This window comes from Choloepus didactylus, chromosome 10 (genome assembly GCF_015220235.1).
Source record: "Choloepus didactylus isolate mChoDid1 chromosome 10, mChoDid1.pri, whole genome shotgun sequence".
Lineage (NCBI taxonomy): Eukaryota > Metazoa > Chordata > Mammalia > Pilosa > Megalonychidae > Choloepus > Choloepus didactylus.
Window position 1 is genome coordinate 25850982 of NC_051316.1, and position 16651 is coordinate 25867632.

At 37.4% G+C, this 16651-nt stretch overlaps 1 protein-coding gene across 19 annotated transcripts in view; it reads left to right on the forward strand.

Annotated features, from left to right (window-relative positions):
* Positions 1-16651, forward strand: part of CDC14B (cell division cycle 14B) — a 143531-nt gene that overhangs the window by 86105 nt on the left and 40775 nt on the right. For all 19 annotated transcript variants that reach the window (XM_037798207.1, XM_037798206.1, XM_037798210.1 and 16 more), the window contains one exon: positions 15615-15691. In XM_037798207.1, the coding sequence (XP_037654135.1) occupies positions 15615-15691 (77 nt within the window). The remainder of the gene's footprint in view (positions 1-15614; positions 15692-16651) is intronic.

The window sequence follows — 16651 nt, forward strand, 5'->3', positions numbered from 1 at the left end:
ACTGTATAACCTAGCGAACCCTAGAGTGGATGATGATGGTTGTTATAGAACAAATGGTTATAGAAAAATGTGGTTAATAGAAAAAATATACACTTTTATAGGATGTTAATAATAGGGTGGTATATGGGGAAAATATAATTAATGCAAAGTAAGGTCTATAGTTAACAGAAATATCATAATATTCTTTCATGAATTGTAACAGAGGCACTATACCAAGGCTAAGTGTCAATAATAGGGGCTATAAAGAGTATTTCCTTTTTTTTCTGGAGAAATGGAAATATTCTCATATTGATTCTGGTGGTGAATGCGTTACTGTGTAATTATACTAGGAACTGTTGATTGTACACTTAGGATGAATTGTATGGTGTGTGAATAAAACTGTTTAAAAACAAATCTGGGAGAAACTAAGATGGTGGCTAGGTTAGACAGGGCAAAGGGACACCTCCATAAAAAACACTAGATAAGGACCAGAGAGTGTCCCAGAATACCGGTTACAGCGATGCGTCAGCTGGACGAGATCTTCTAGTTCCCAGGGGCTGTATACTTGGTGAAACCGGGAGTCTGCATTCTGAAATGAGTGAGTAAGCTGGCTGGAAGTCCTGCAGCCGTGTGGCGATCTGGGGAAGCCAGGGTTTGGCGTCTGGAGACCGACGGGCTCTTTCAAAAAAAAAGGGAAAAACCCAGGAGCCAGCTCTTCCGACTGTAAGGAAACATTTTTCACCCACAGCAGTGGGCACTAGGAAGGCTTCTTTTTTTTTTTCTTTTCATTTTTTTATTGTGGAATATAACATACATAAAAGTGATAACTTTGAAAAGTGCGATTTAGCAAGTAGTAAAGAGCAAATTTCAAAGAATGTTATGGGTACCTTCACAACTGAGGATGGTTCTCCAGCTTTCCCAAGGATTTTATGCATCACATAGAATGTTGTCAGTAAATTCCCTTTTTGTCTAAATCTACCACAGGTGGTTTCTATTGCTTGCAATGAAAAGCTCTGACTGATAACTTTTTTCTCCACTTACTGTGAGATATATATACAAAAAGGTGGTAACTTTCAAAGTATGATTTAACAAGTTATCTATAGAGCAAATTTCAAAGAATGTTATGGGTTACAGTTCCACCATTTCAGTTCTTTCCTTCTAGCTATTCTACCCTAGCAACTAAGAAAAAAAGTTATATAAAGATGCAGTATTCATAATCCTTTGTTAAGTTCTGTCTCGTCTTTTGTAATCCCTTCCTCTAGTTTAATCATTTTCCTGATCTTCAGGGATATCTAGGCAGTGACCACCCTAACTTGTTCATGTTGAAAAGAGATATCAACATTTTGTGAAATGTGGATGCATCTGTTTGATGTTCATGAATAGGCTGTTGCCTCTGGGTTTTAGGACTTATCTGGCATAAGACCACTTTGGAGTATTTTAAGTTTCTGAAAAATAAACTTAGTAAGTGAAACTTTAATAGAGTCTCAGATATGGACTAGGGTATTCGTTAGGCTTTTCGGGACTGCTGTTATTCATTTTGGGCTTGTCAGTTTGTGGCCATTTGGCATATCTAGCTGAAGCTTGCAGAACAGTAACCTCTAGGACAGTCTCTCGACTCTATTTGGAATCTCTAAGCCACTGAAACCTTACTTTGTTGCCTTTCTTTTGCCTCTTTTGGTCAAAAAGGCATTCTCAATCCCTCACTGCGAGGGCCAGGCTCATTTCCTGGATCCATGTCGCACGTCTCCAGGGAGCCTCACTCACCTGGGAGTCCCATCCCACAATGGGGAGAGGGAATGACTTTATTTGCAGAGTTAGGCTTGGAGAGAGAAAGGCCACATCTGAGCAACGAAAGACGTTCTCTGGAGGTGACTCCTAGGGGTAATTATAGGTGGGCTTAGCCTCCCCTTTATAGCCGTAAGTTTCACAAGAGCAAGCCTCAAGATTGACTTACTAAGTAGAGGTTTCCTAATTTCACATAGTATATGTTCTATCCAAGATAAACGGTCTCTCACATTATCTTCACTTAGTTGTACAATCATCATCACTCTCCATTTTAAACAATTCTCATGACCCAAATACCCCAAAGCTCTTATCAGTCCTTAATTATTTATCCGTTGTATTTGTGTGGTACTAGTAAGGTATTCCTATTAATTATATTCCATAGTAGACGATAGTTAGTTTTTCCCATATACCACTCTGTCATAAACTCTTTGTACCAGTGTCATACCTTAGAAGTACTGATCTGTGGGATACATGCCTTTAAACAACCCCTTTCAATCATGTTCGCCTTCAGTGCAGCTCTGATACTTATAATCCCATTAACAAACAATCATCACCCCATCCATTACCGCACCTTTGAATTCAACATCATTAACATATCTGAACATATTAGGTTATCATTCCCCCCTTCACTAGCTTCTGTTTGTATCTAGGTCCCCTATATTCTACATTATAAGACAGTGATTTTACATTGTTCATGGAGTTCTTAGTAGTGGTAACATACAATATCTCTCCTTTTGTGTCGACTTATTTCACTCAGCATTATGTCTTCAGGGTTCTTCCTTGTTGCCGTATGTTTTAGGATCTCATTCCTTCTTACTGCTACATAGTATTCTGTCGTCTGTATATACCACATTGTGTTTATCCATTCCTCTGTTGAAGGACTCTTGGATTGTTTCCACCTCTTGGCAATTGTGAACAGTGCTGCTGTGAACATTGGTGTACAAACATCCGTTCACGTCACTACTTTCACATCTTCTGGGTATATACCGACGAGAAGTGGAATTTCTGGATCATAAGGTAATTCAGTATCTAGTTTTCTGAGAAACCACCAAACTGTCTTCCACAGTGGCTGTACCATTATACATTCCCACCAGCAATGAATTAAGAGTTCCAGTTTCTCCATATCTTCTCCAGCATTTATTGTTTCCTGATTGTTTATTGGCAGCCATTCTTATTGGTGTGAGATGGTATCTCATTGTGGTTTTGATTTGCATTTCCCTAATAGCTAATGAAGATGGAATATTTTTTCATGTGTTTCTTAGCCATTTGTATTTCTTCTTTAGAAAAATGTCTTTTCATATCTTTTGACTATTTTATAATTGGGCTGTTTGTACTATTGTCATTGAGTTGTAGGATTTCTTTATATATGCTGGATATCAGTCTCTTATCAGATACATGGTTTCCAAATATTTTCTCCCATAGAGTTGGCTGCCTCTTTACTTTTTTTTTTAAACTTTTTTTTAAATTGAGATTGTTCAGATACCATACAAATATCCAAAGATCCAAAGTGTACAATCAGTTGCCCATGGCACCACCATACAGCTGTTGCATCCATCAACACAATTATTTTTTTTTCAATTTTTAGAACATTTTCACTATTCCAGAAAAGAAACAAAGACAAAAAAAAAGGAAACTCACATCCTCCCATACCCCTAACCATGCCCACCCCCCTCCATTATTGAGTCATAGTTTTGGTAGAGTACATTTGTTACTGTTGATGAAAGAATGTTAAAATACTACTAACTGTAGTATATAGTTTGCAATAGGTATATATTTTTTCCCTAAATGCGTCTCTATTATTAACCTCTAGTTATAGTGACATACATTTGTTCTAGTTCGTGAGAGAGGTTTCTAATATTTGTATAGTTAATCACGGACATTGTCCACCACAAGATTCACTGTTTTATACATTCCCATCTTTTAACCTCCAGCTTTCCTTCTGGTGACATGTGTGACTCTGAGCTTACCCTTTCCACCGCCTTCACACACCTTTTAGCACTGTTAGTTATTCTCATTACATGCTACCATCACCCCTGTCCATTTCCAAATATTTTGGTTCACCCTAGTTAAACATTCTGCTCATAATAAGCAACCGCTCCCCATTCTTTAGCCTCATTCTACATTATAAACCATTTGTTTTACATTTTTCAAAGTTCACATTAGTGGTAGCATATAATATTTCTCTTTTTGTGCCTGGCTTATTTCGCTCAGCATTATGTCTTCAAGGTTCATCCATGTTGTCATATGTTTCACCAGATCGTTCCTTCTTACTGCCGCGTAGTATTCCATCGTGTGTATATACCACATTTTATTTATCCACTCATCTGTCGAAGGACATTTGGGTTGTTTCCATCTCTTTGGCAATTGTGAATAATGCTGCTATGAACATTGGCGTGCAGATATCTGTTCGTGTCACTGCTTTCCGATCTTCCGGGTATATACCTAGAAGTGCAATCGCTGGATCGAATGGTAACTATATATCTAGTTTTCTAAGGACCTGCCAGACTGACTTTCAGAGTGGCTGAACCATTATACAGTCCCACCAACAATGAATAAGAGTTCCAATTTCTCCACATCCCCTCCAGCATTTGTAGTTTCCTGTTTGTTTAATGGCAGCCATTCTAATTGGTGTTAGATGGTATCTCATTGTGGTCTTAATTTGCATCTCTCTAATAGCTAGTGAAGCTGAACATTTTTTCATGTGTTTCTTGACCATTTGTATTTCCTCTTCAGAGAACTGTCTTTTCATATCTTTTGCCCATTTTATAATTGGGCTGTCTGTACTATTGTCATTGAGTTGTAGGATTTCTTTATATATGCAAAAGATATCAGTCTTTTGTCAGATACATGGTTTCCAAAAATTTTTTCCCATTGAGTTGGCTGCCTCTTTACCTTTTTGAGAAATTCCTTTGAGGTGCAGAAACTTCTAAGCTTGAGGAGTTCCCATTTATCTATTTTCTCTTTTGTTGCTTGTGCTTTGGGTGTAAAGTCTATAGCCTCGTTCTATATCCTGGTAACTTATATGTCATGTCTATGACTTTACATATTATAATTAGTTCATATCAGTGAGACCCTGCAATATTTGCCTTTATGTGTCTGTCTGATTTCACTCAATATAGTGCCCTCAAGTTTCCTTTGTTAACCTGTTTCTTTTCAGATGGTTTTGTTCAGACACTATACATTCCATCCTAAGTAAACAATCATTGGTTCCCCATGTAGTCACGTATTTATGTATTGAGCACCGTTGCCGCTCTCTTTATAAGGACATTTCTTCCACAAAGAAAGAGGAAGAGTCAAAGAAGGCAGAGAGGCAAAAGAAAAAGGCAGAGAAAGAGAGAAAAACAAGCAAACAAAAAAACTTGATAGCTAGAAGGTGACAAAAGGAAAGATAGCATTAACCTAAAGTAGAATAAAGAGTCAGACAACACCACCAGTGCCTGGAGTCCCATACTCTTCCCCTATTCCTCACCCCCCCATATGCATTTAGCTTTGGTATATTGCTTTTGTTACATTAAAGGAAGCATATTACAATGTTTCTCTTAATTCTAGCCTCTAGTTTGCATTGATTGTATTTCCCCCCAATCCCACCCTATTTTTAACACCTTGCAATGTTGACATTCATTTGTTCTACCTCATGTAAAAACATATTTGTACCTTTCATTACAATTGTTGAGCATCCTAGGTTTCCCTGAGTTACAGAGTCCCAGTGTTTATCGTTCGTCTTTTGTTCTGGTGTCCCACATGATCCCAGCCTTCCTCTTTCAACCATATTCACAGTCATCTTTGTGCAGTGTACTTACATTGCTGTGCTACTATCTCCCAAAACTGTTTTCCAAACCTCTCACTCCTGTCTTTTCCTTTCTGTCTGCAGTGCTTCCTTTAGTGTTTCCTGTAGAACAGGCTTCTTGTTCACAAACTCAGTCATTGTCTGTTTGTCAGAGAATATTTTAAGCTTTCCCTCATATCTAAAGGATAGTTTTGCTGGATATAGGATTCTTGGTTGGTGATTTTTCTCTTTCAGTATCTTAAATATATCACCCCACTTCCTTCTTGCCTACTGAGAAATCCACACATAGTCTTATCAAGCTTCCTTTGTATATGATAGATCGTTTCTCTCTTGCTACTTTCAGGATTCTCTCTTTATCTTTGATGTTTGATAATATTATTAAGTGTCTTGGCGTAGGCCTATGCAGATCTCTTCTGTTTGGGGTATGCTGTGCTTCTTGGATCCGTAATTTTATGTTTTTCATAAGAGATGGGAAATTTTCATGATTATTTCCTCTATTATTGCTTCTGCCCCTTTTCCCTTCTCTTCACCTGCTGGGACACCAATAACACGTAAATTCTTGCTTTTCGTTTTGTCTTTAAGTTTCCGGAGATGATGCTCATATTTTTCCATTCTTTTCTCTATCTGTTCTTTTGTGTGTAGGCTTTCAGGTGCCTTGTTCTCCAGTTCCTGAGTGTTTTCTTCTGCCTCTTGAGATCTGCTGTTGTATGTTTCCAGTGTGTCTTTCATCTCGTGTTGTGCCTTTCATTTCCGTAGATTCTGCCAGTTGGTTCTTTGAACTTTCAATTTCTACCTTATGTACGTCCTGTGTTTTCATTATACGATTCTTCTCTTTTGCCATATCTTCCCTAAACTTTTTGAATTCACTTATTATTAGTTGTTTCAATTCCTGCATCACAGTTGAAGTGCAAGTTTGTTCCCCTGACTGAGCCATAACCTCATTTTTCTTGGTGTAGGTTGTAGTTTTCTGTTGTCTAGGTATGGTTTCCTTGGTTACCCAGTCAGGCCTCCCCAGACCAGAAGGAAGAAATATTCAGTATCCAGTTTCCCTGAGGGTGTGTCTTAGAAAATTGACACACCGTCTGATGCCTCCAGTCACTGTGCTTTTCTGCCCAGCAGGTGGCGCCTGTTAGCCTATAATTCTTGACTGGTGTAAGTTATGAATGAAAGGCAGGTAGTAGAGCTAGGCCCCACCCCTTTCCTCTTAGAGAAGATAGATGCCCTAGGGGGATGTCATTAGCATTTCAGTGGTCTCTCTCTGCCTGTGCTATATCCTTGTCTGGGTCACAGAACTGGGAACTGAAAATGGCTGAGGCTTCCTCCACTGAGTCGAAAAAGGAACAGAGCTAGTCCAAGGCGACCCTCTAGCTAGCCAAGATCAGTCGTCACCCAAAGCCTTTGTCTACTTGTTTGGGATTTGTACCTCATAGTGAGCAGTTCACACTTGCTATTTAAAACCCCAGTTGGAGCTCAGCTGAGCTGTATTCGCTTGCTGGGAGAAAGCTTCTCTCTGGCACCACCAGGCTTTGTAGCTCGGGCTGTGGGGGAGGGGTCTCTCGATTTGGATCCACAGTTTTTACTTACAGATTTTATGCTGTGATCTCGGGCATTCCTTCCAGTTCAGGTTGGTGTATGATGAGTAGACAGTCACGTTTGTCCCCCTGCAGTTATTCTGGATTATTTACTAGTTGTTTCTGGTTTTTTTTAGTTGTTCCAGGGGGACTACTTAGCTTCCACTACACTCTATGCTGCCATCTTAGATCCTCTCCCCTCTTTACCTTTTTAACAAAGGTTTTTGAGGCATGGAAGCTTTTGATTTTGAGGAGTTCCCCTGTATCTATTTTTTCTTTCGTTGCTTGGGCTGTGGGTATAAGGTCTAAGAAGCTACCTCCTTTTACTGGGTTTTGATGTTTTCCTATATTATCTTCTAAGAGTTTTATTGTGCTGTGTCTTATATTGAGGTCTTTGATCCAGTTTGAGTTAATTTTTGTGTAGGGTGCGATGTAGGGGTCCTCTTTTCATTCTTTTAGATATGGATATCTAGTTCTCCCAGCCCCATTTGTTGAAGAGACTGTTCTTTCCCAGTTCAGTGGATTGGGGAGCTTTATCAAAAATGAATCGACCATGGAGCTGGAATTGAACTTTCAATTCAATTCCACTGATCAATATGTCTGTTTTTATGCCAATACCATGCTGTTTTGACCACTGTAGCTTTATAGTAGGCTTCAAAGTCTAGAAGTGTAAGTCCTCCCAGTTCTTCTTTTTTAGTGTGTTTTTGGCAATTTGAGGCCCCTTTCCCTTCCAAATAAATTTGATAACTAGCTTTTCCAAGTCTGCAAAGTAGGTTCTTGGAATTTGGATTGGGATTGCATTGAATCTGTAGATTAGTTTGGGTAGAATTGAGATATTAACAATATTTAGTCTTCCTATCCATGAGCATGGAATATTTTTCCACCTATTTAGGTCTTTTTTTAATTTCTTTTATTAAAATTTTGTAATTTCCTGTGCAGAGGTCTTTTATGTCCTTGGTTAAGTTTGTTCCTAGGTACTTGATTTTTTAAATTGCTATTGTGAGTGGAATTTTTTGTTTGATTACCTCTTCAGTTAGGTCATTACTAGTGTATAGGAACATTACATGCATTAATTTTATATCCCGCCGCTCTGCTGAATTGGTTTATTAGCTCAAGTAGCTTTGTGGTCGAATTCTCAGGATTTTTCAAATACAAGATCATATCATCTGCAAATAATGATAGTTTTAGTTCTTCCTTTCCAATTTGGATACCTTTTATGTCTTTATCTTGGCAAATTGCTCTGGTTAGAACTTCTAGCACAGTGTTGAATAACAGAAGTGACAGTGGGCATTCTTGTCTCATTCCCGATCTTAGGGAGAAGGCTTTCAGCCTCTCACCATTGAGTACAATGCTTCCTGTGGGTTTTTCATATATGCCCTTTATCATATTGATACTTTTTATCAATGTGTATTTAATATGTATTTAAGTATTTTTATCAAAAAGGGCTGTTGCATTTTGTCAGATGCTTTTTCAGTGTCTATCAAGATGATCATTTGATTTTTCCCTTTTGATTTGTTAATGTGTTGCATTACATTAATTGATTTTCTTATGTTGAACCACCCTTGCATGCTAAGAATGAACCCCAGTTGGTCGTGGTGTATAATTCTTTTAATGTGCCTTTGGATTCCATTTGCAAGTATTTTGTTTAGGATTTTTGCATCCGTATTCATTAAGGAGATTGGCCTATAGTTTTCCTTTTTTGTAGCATCTTTGTCTGGTTTTGGTATTAGAATGAAATTAGCTTCATAAAATGAGTTAGGTAGTGTTGTTTTTCTTCAGTTTTCTGAAATAGTTAGAGCAGGATTGGTGTCAATTCTTTTAGGAAAGTTTGGTAAAATTCCCCTGCGAAGCCATCTGGCCATGGTCTTTTATTTGTAGGTAGATTTTTTTTAAATACAGTTTTGCTGAGAAATAGTCACACACCCTATAGTCATCCACAGTGTACAATCAGTTATTCCCAGCACTATCATACAGTTGTGTGTTCATCACCAGAATCAATTTCTGAACGCTTTCCCCACTGCAAAATAAAAATAAAAGCAAAAAAGAATGCCCAAAACTTTCCATGCCCTCCATCCCACCCTATTCTTCATATAATTCTTGTCCTCATTTTTCCACTCATCTGTCCATATGTTGCATAAAGAGTGTGAGCCACAAGGTTTTCACAATCAAACAGTCACACTGTACAAGCTACATAGCTACACAGTTGTCTTCAAGAATCAAGGTCACTGGATTGCAGTTCGACAGCTTCAGGTATTTACTTCTAACCATTCCAACACACCAAAAACTAAAAAGTGTTATCTACATAACGCATAAGAACACCCTCCAGAGTCACCTCTGGACTCCATTTGAAATCTCAGCCACTGGAATTCCATTTTGTTTCATCTCTCTTCCCCCTTTTGGTCAAGAAGATCCTCTCAATCCCACAGTGCTGGGTCCAGGCTCATCCCCGGGAGTCATCTCCCGCATTGCCAGGGGGATTCACACCCCTTGGAGTCATGTCCCTTGTAGAGGGGAGGGTAGTGAGTTCACCTGCCGAGTGGGCTTAGAGAGAGGGCTGCATCTGAGCAACAAAGAGGCTCTTTGGGGGAGACTCTTAGGCAGAATTATACATAGGCTTAGCCTCTCCCTTGCAGCAACAAGCCTCACAAGGGGAAGTCCCCAGATTGAGGGCTTGGCTCACCAAATTGGCAGTCCTCAACGTTTACGAGAAAATAAGCAGTAACCCAGGTGGGGAAGTCCAACACTTCCGCATTTCTCCCCAGTTCCTCGGGAATCCCGCAAATACACTTTTTTGTTTTTTTAACCTAAAATAACTACTTTACTTCCAACATGTTCCTACTCTACCCCGCAAATACGCTCTTACTCTCTCCTCATATCACTCTGGGATGTATGAGGATTTCACCCCATCCTGTATAAACTCACCAAATCCCACTTCCCATTTGTAGGTAGATTTTTAATGACTGATTGATCTCTTTGCTTGTGATTGGTTTGTTGAGGTCTTCTGTTTGTTCTTGGGTCAGTCTAGGTTGTTCATGGTGTTTCCATGAAATTGTCCATTTCCTCTAGGTTGTCTGGTTTGTTGGAGTACAGTTCATAGTATCCTCTTAAGATTTTAAAAATTTATTCAGGACCCATAGTAATGACTTTCCTCTCATTTCTGATTTTGTTTATTTAGGTATTCTCTCTTTTTGACTTTGTCAGTCTAGGTAAGGGTCTGTCAATCTTGTTGATCTTCTCAAAGAACCAACTTTTGTTTTTATTGTCTTTTCTCTATTGTTTTTTTTTTTTTGTTCTTTAGGTTATTTATTTCTGCTTTAATATTTGTTATTTCTTTTCTTCCACTTGCTTTAGGGCTACTTTGCTGATCATTTTCTAGCCTCTTCAGTTGTTTTGTTAGGTCTTTGCTTTTAGCTCTTTCTGCCTTTTTGATGTATTCATTCAGAGCTATAAATTTCCCTCTCAGCACAGCCTTTGCTGCATCCCATAGGTTTTGATATGTTGTGTTCTCATTTTCATTTGCTCTAGATATTTACCTATTTCTCTTGCAATTTCTTCTTTGACCCACTGGTTGTTTAGCAGTATGTTGTTTAAGTAACTTATATAGGAAGGCGTCTTAATGACGTGTTACCAGGCCCTACCCCAGACCCACTGAATCAGATTCTCCAGTGTGGGGCTTAGATGTTATAATTTATTGCAGTCCTCCTAGGGTGTTGTAATCCTTAACAAGTTTGAGAACCCCAGGCCTAGCTGTTGGCATCTTCCTTTTCATTTCATCAATCCTAAGGAAAAAGCCCTGTCCTGGGTTACATTTTTGATATCCAATGGAAAACAGTTTTCAGACCTTCTCACTGGACATGCCATTCACTTTGTGAAAGTAACGTTAGTAGGTTTCATTCTTTTCCCCTTCCTGGGTCATCGCAGTAAAAACTTTTCAGCTGTATAAGATGTGCAATCTTTATGTGTTGTCGTGTTTTATTTTTATTGCAATAATTTTATTGAGATACATTCATACCCTTCAAAATATGTAATCACTGGCCCACGGCATCATCACATAGTTGTGCATACATGCCTGTGGTCAGTTTTAGAACATTTTCTTTTTTCTTTTTATTTCTTTTCTGCAGTAATGAAAATGTTATGTTTTAACACCCACCTCATCCCCAGATCTGGCTGTGTTTTTTTCCGTTGTTTGATCCATCACTTTTCTTTCTGAATATCTGTGGAGAAATGGCATGGATCATTTTTATAACTTGGAAATAGTGTTAGCATTTCTATTTCAAATTTTTGTGTTGCTTGAGCCAACTATTGTCTTTCAGATCTTCATAGAGATGCTGGAAGCAGAGCCAAGCATAGGCAACACAGTGCTTTCTTTTTTTCTAAAGTCAAATTCCTCTTTTCCCCATAAAGCAGTTATTATTAAAAAGTTTCTTTGATTTGAAGTCAACGTTAACCCTGTTTCTGATTAAGACATACTTTGACCAGACAGTTGTGGTTTAAATTTATTTTTTCTTCATAGCAGTTAACATTTATGATGCTTTTTCTATTGTTTGTGTTGTCCCTACTCTTCCCAGTATTCCTCGTTCCTTATTGTAGCCCAGGTTCCCTCAGTTACTATTTGTAGATGATTGTATATTGTGTGCCCTTTCCCTCAGATTTGTTGTCCCTCTTACTTAAAAAGTTATTTAATTTCGTTCACACATGCTCCATATCCATGAAACATACCCTCCCCCATCCCCCTCACTCCATCCCCTCATAACCTCTAATATACTTTGTTTCTGTGGATTTGATCTTTCTAGACATTTCTTATAAGTGACATTCAAAATTTGTCCTTAATGTGTCTTGCTTATTTTATTGAGCAGAAAGTGTCCAAGGTTGTTTCATGTTGCAGCTTGTCTCAGAACTTCATTTTTTCTTACAGCTAAATAACATCCCATTGTGTGTATGTGCCGCATTTTGTTTTTCCATTCATTTGTTTGTTCATTTGGTTGTTTACACCTTTTGGCTACTGTGAATAATGCTGCTGTAAAGATAGGTGTACTTCTTGGTTTTATATGAAGAAGTATAATTTGCTGGGTCATTTGGTAATTATATATTTAACTTTTCATGGAACTCCTCCATATTGCTTTCTACAGTGAGTACCCCATTTTATATCCTACCAACAATACACTATAGAGTCCCAATTTTCCGCATCCTCTCCAATACTTGTATTTTCCTTTTGTTTTCTATAATGGCCATCCTTGTCGGTGTGAAGTGGTATCTCATTATGGTTTTGATCTGTGTTTTGTCCCCGTCTTTAGCAGAATTACTCTTTAAAAATAATTTTATGAAATCATAAAAATGTCACTTAATGACTCACGTTGTATTTAGTATTTAGTATTTGTATTTAGTAATTTTATTAGCATTCCCCAGAGAAACAAAATCAACAGGATATATGCATATCTGTTTATATTAAGAGATTTATTTAAGAAATTGCTTGTATAGCTTTGGGACCTTGCAATTCCAAAATCTATATGATAGGACAGTAGTCTGGAAACTCAAGAGAGTAGATAGTATAGTCATGAGCTAGAATTTCTTCTTCTGGACACATATTATTTGCATTTTAAGGCCTTCAGCCGATTGGATGAGGGCCACCCACATTATAGAGGATAATCTCCTTTAATTAAAAGTCAACTGATTGTAGATGCTAATCACATCTACAGTGTTTGATCAAACATCTGGATCCCATAACCTGGCCAAATTGACATAAAGTTAACCATCATAGTAGTAAAGTTTTCATTATGGGTTTATGATAATTAGTTACCCTGATATTTCACATTTGGCCTTACTTATGTGGCTCATCATTGGGGGAATTCTTTTCCTTTTGTGAACCTAGAGAGGAATATAACTATATTTCTTCTGTTTTTCCTTCTTAGTTGGTAAGAAGTAGAAGTTGGTACTAGATCCAGTGCTCATCCCAATTAGTTGCAGAGTCAACTTTTAAACTTAAAAGTTGTGGTACATACAGGACTCATGTATAACTTACAACTTTTCATAAGCTCAGTAGACTTAAAGTCTTTTTATAGTGGATGTGTAAATCAAATTATGAATTTTTGCTGATAAAGTATGTCATTAATGCTTGTGATCAAAATAACCAGTCAGCCAATAAGGGTTTAATATCCAGAATATATAAAGAACTCCTACAAGTCAACAGCAAAACAACAACCTAATCAAAATGTGCAAAAGACTTGAATAGATGTACAGATGAGCAATAAGCACAAGAAAAGATGTTCAGAATCATTATCCATTAGGGAAATGAAAATCAAAACCACAATGAGATACCATTTCATACACACTAGGGTGGCTACCATTAAAAAAATGGAAAATAACAAGTGTTGGATAGGTTGTGGAGAAATAGGATGTTCGTTCATTGTTGATGGGAATGTCAAATGGTACAGCCAATGTGAAAAATGGTTTGGCGGTTCCTCAGAAAGTTAAGTATAGAGTTACCACATGACCTGACAATCCCACTTCTAGGTAGATACCCAGAAGAATTGAAAGCAGGTACTCAAACAGATACTTGCACATCGATGTTGAGATCCACATTGTTCACAATTGCCAGAAAGTGGAAGCAACCCAAATGTCCATGAACAGATGAATGGATAAACAGAATGTGGTATATATACAAAATAGACTATTACACAGCCGTAAAAGGGAATGAAGTTCTAACATATGCGACAACATGGATGAACCTTGAAGTTGACACAAAAGGAGAAGTATTTTATGATCTCACTGATACAAAATAATTAGAATAAGCAAATTGATAAGAGTCAGAACTAGAATGCAGGTTACCCAGGGCAGAGATGGGGATTGGGAATGGAGAGTCAATGCTTAATTGGTACATTGGTTTCTGTGTGGGACAATGGAAAGGTTTTGGTAACAGATGGCGGTGTTGGTAGTACAAAATTGTGAATGTAATTAACAACATTGAATTATACGTTTGAATGTGGTTAAAAGGGGAAATTTTAGGTGGTATATATGTTACTAGAATAAAAATTGTTAAACCATAAGACTGACTGTACAACACAAAGAGTGAACCCTAATGTGAACTATGGACTATGGTTAATAGAATAATTATAATAATATTGTCTCATTAATTGTAATATGTTAATAGGAAAAACTGTGAGAGGAGGGAATATATGGGAACTCTGGATTTTCTGCATATTTTTTTCTTTAAAATTAATTAGTTAATTTTAAAAATCCACGGTGTGAAGAATGATTTAAATTAGCAGTTAACATTTTATTAATTTTTTAAGTGAACACAATGTGTTATTCTTATCCTGAAGTTCATCAGAAATCTGTACAACTCTTATAAAAGTAAATGATTTAAGTTTTTGTGATACTGTGATGGGATGAATGTATTTTGTATTTGGAAAGAATATGTTTTTCTGGGGTCCAGGGGGTGGAATGTATTATGTCCCCCAGAAAAAGCCGTATTCTTTGATGCCATCTTGTGGGGCAGACATGTTAGTGGGGATTAAGTTGGAATGTTTGGATTAGGTTGTTTGCATGAAAATGCACCCCACCAAACTGTGGGTGATGACTCTAATTGGATAATTTCTATGGAGGTGTTACCCCATCCATTCAGGGTAGGTCTAAATTAAATCACTGGAACCATATAAATGAGCTGACAAACAGAAGCAACTCAGTGCAGCTGAGAGTTACACTTTGAAGAGGAGCTACAGCCAAAAGGGACACTTTGAAGAATGCACTGGAACTGACAGAGGAGCTTCAGCTTGCAGAGACATTTTGGAGAAAACCTTTGAAAGGAGACTTTTGCTCCAGAGAAGCTAAGAGAGGACAAATTCCCCAAGAGCAACTAAGAGTGACATTTTTGAGGAACTGAAGCCTAGAGAGGAACATCCTGGGAGAACGCCATTTTGAAACCAGAACTTGGAGCAGACTCCAGCCACTTGCCTTCCCAGCTAACAGAGGTTTTCTGGACACCACTGGCCATCCTCCAGTGAAGGTACCCAATTGTTGATGTGTTACCTTGGACACTTTATGGCCTTAAGACTGTAAATAAACCCCCCTTTTATAAAAGCCAGTCCATTTCTGGTGTTTTGCATTCCGGCAGCGTTAGGAAACTAGAACAAGTACCATCCCACTTTAACACTTAAATAGATTACCTTAAGTAATAAAAATACTGTTTATAAACTTTGCTGGGGATTGAATCAAATTTTAAACCTAATGTTTTCTCATAAATAGGTTATAAGTGTTTTTGTTCCAAAATATATTCCTAAAATGATAACATACATATCAAAGAAAAATATTCTGAATATCTTAGTGAACTAAAGTGTATGTTGCTTTTGATAATGGCTATTTTCTTTCTGAAAAGGGAATATATTTCCTGGATAGCCAAGATTAGCCTGTTAAATCATACAAAACTCATTTGATAGCAATTATACTATGTCTTTGCTTAGAAGTAAATTGCCTTTTTCTTCTCTTTTCAAATGTAGGTTATATATTTGGGAAGAACTCCAGAAGAAGCATATAGAATATTACTGTTTGGAGATACATCTTATATTCCTTTCAGGTAAATGCAAGAATGATATGGTAGTTTTGTTTAATCAGACTCTTACCAGAAATTTATTGGTAGTTGTTTTTGAAAAAAGATCGGGTAAATGGCCATTTTAGGATGGCTACAAATAATACCATAGATCTAGGTTTCACAGAGTGACACTATTGACGTTGTTGTGGGAGCTCTGCTGTGCATTATAAGATGTTTAGCAACATCCTTGGCCTGTGCTCACTAGGTGCCAGTGCCTAGTTTTTTAAAGTATGGTCTGTGACCTGGTGCCTGCCTGCAAAACCAGAATGTCTCCTGAGTGGCAAAATCACCTCTGGTGAGAACCACTACCATATATTGAAACTATGCTTTGTATTTTTCTGCGAATTCTGGAGTAAACTACAACTGGGGAGTTTGGCTTATGATGGGTTAAGAAATAAAAGTCTCCCAGTAATGAAGAGTTAATTTGGGAAGCAAAATCTACCCCACTTTTCATAGGAACAAGGGCAGGAGAGGTAGTAGTTGGATGAGTTTGATATGTTACCACTACTCGAAAAACCAGTCAAACTGCTGTGGTATAGAAATGGTAGATAAATAATGTCTTTATATAAATGGATGAAATCCTTATCTCAGACTTACCATGTGATTGTGTTGAAGATAATTTCAAAAAAAATGTGTCTTTTTTTAAAATTAAGTTCTAAAAAGTTTTTCTATCTCAAAATACTTAACTCAGGTATATAATCCAAATACTTGTATGGTACCAATGCATAATAGATGTGTGAAATAATTTTACTTATTGCATACCATATTGATAATTTTAAATATTGCCTTTTTCTTTCATTCACAAAATTAATTAACTGTTTTAGGATTGTTGCATATACCTTGAGTGCCCAATTTTAAAGATCTGGCCTTGTCTTTAAAGTGTGAGGTTATGTAAGTTCCTTGTGGTTGAACTTTGGGGTGAGGTCTTTTTAACATAGGCAAAAA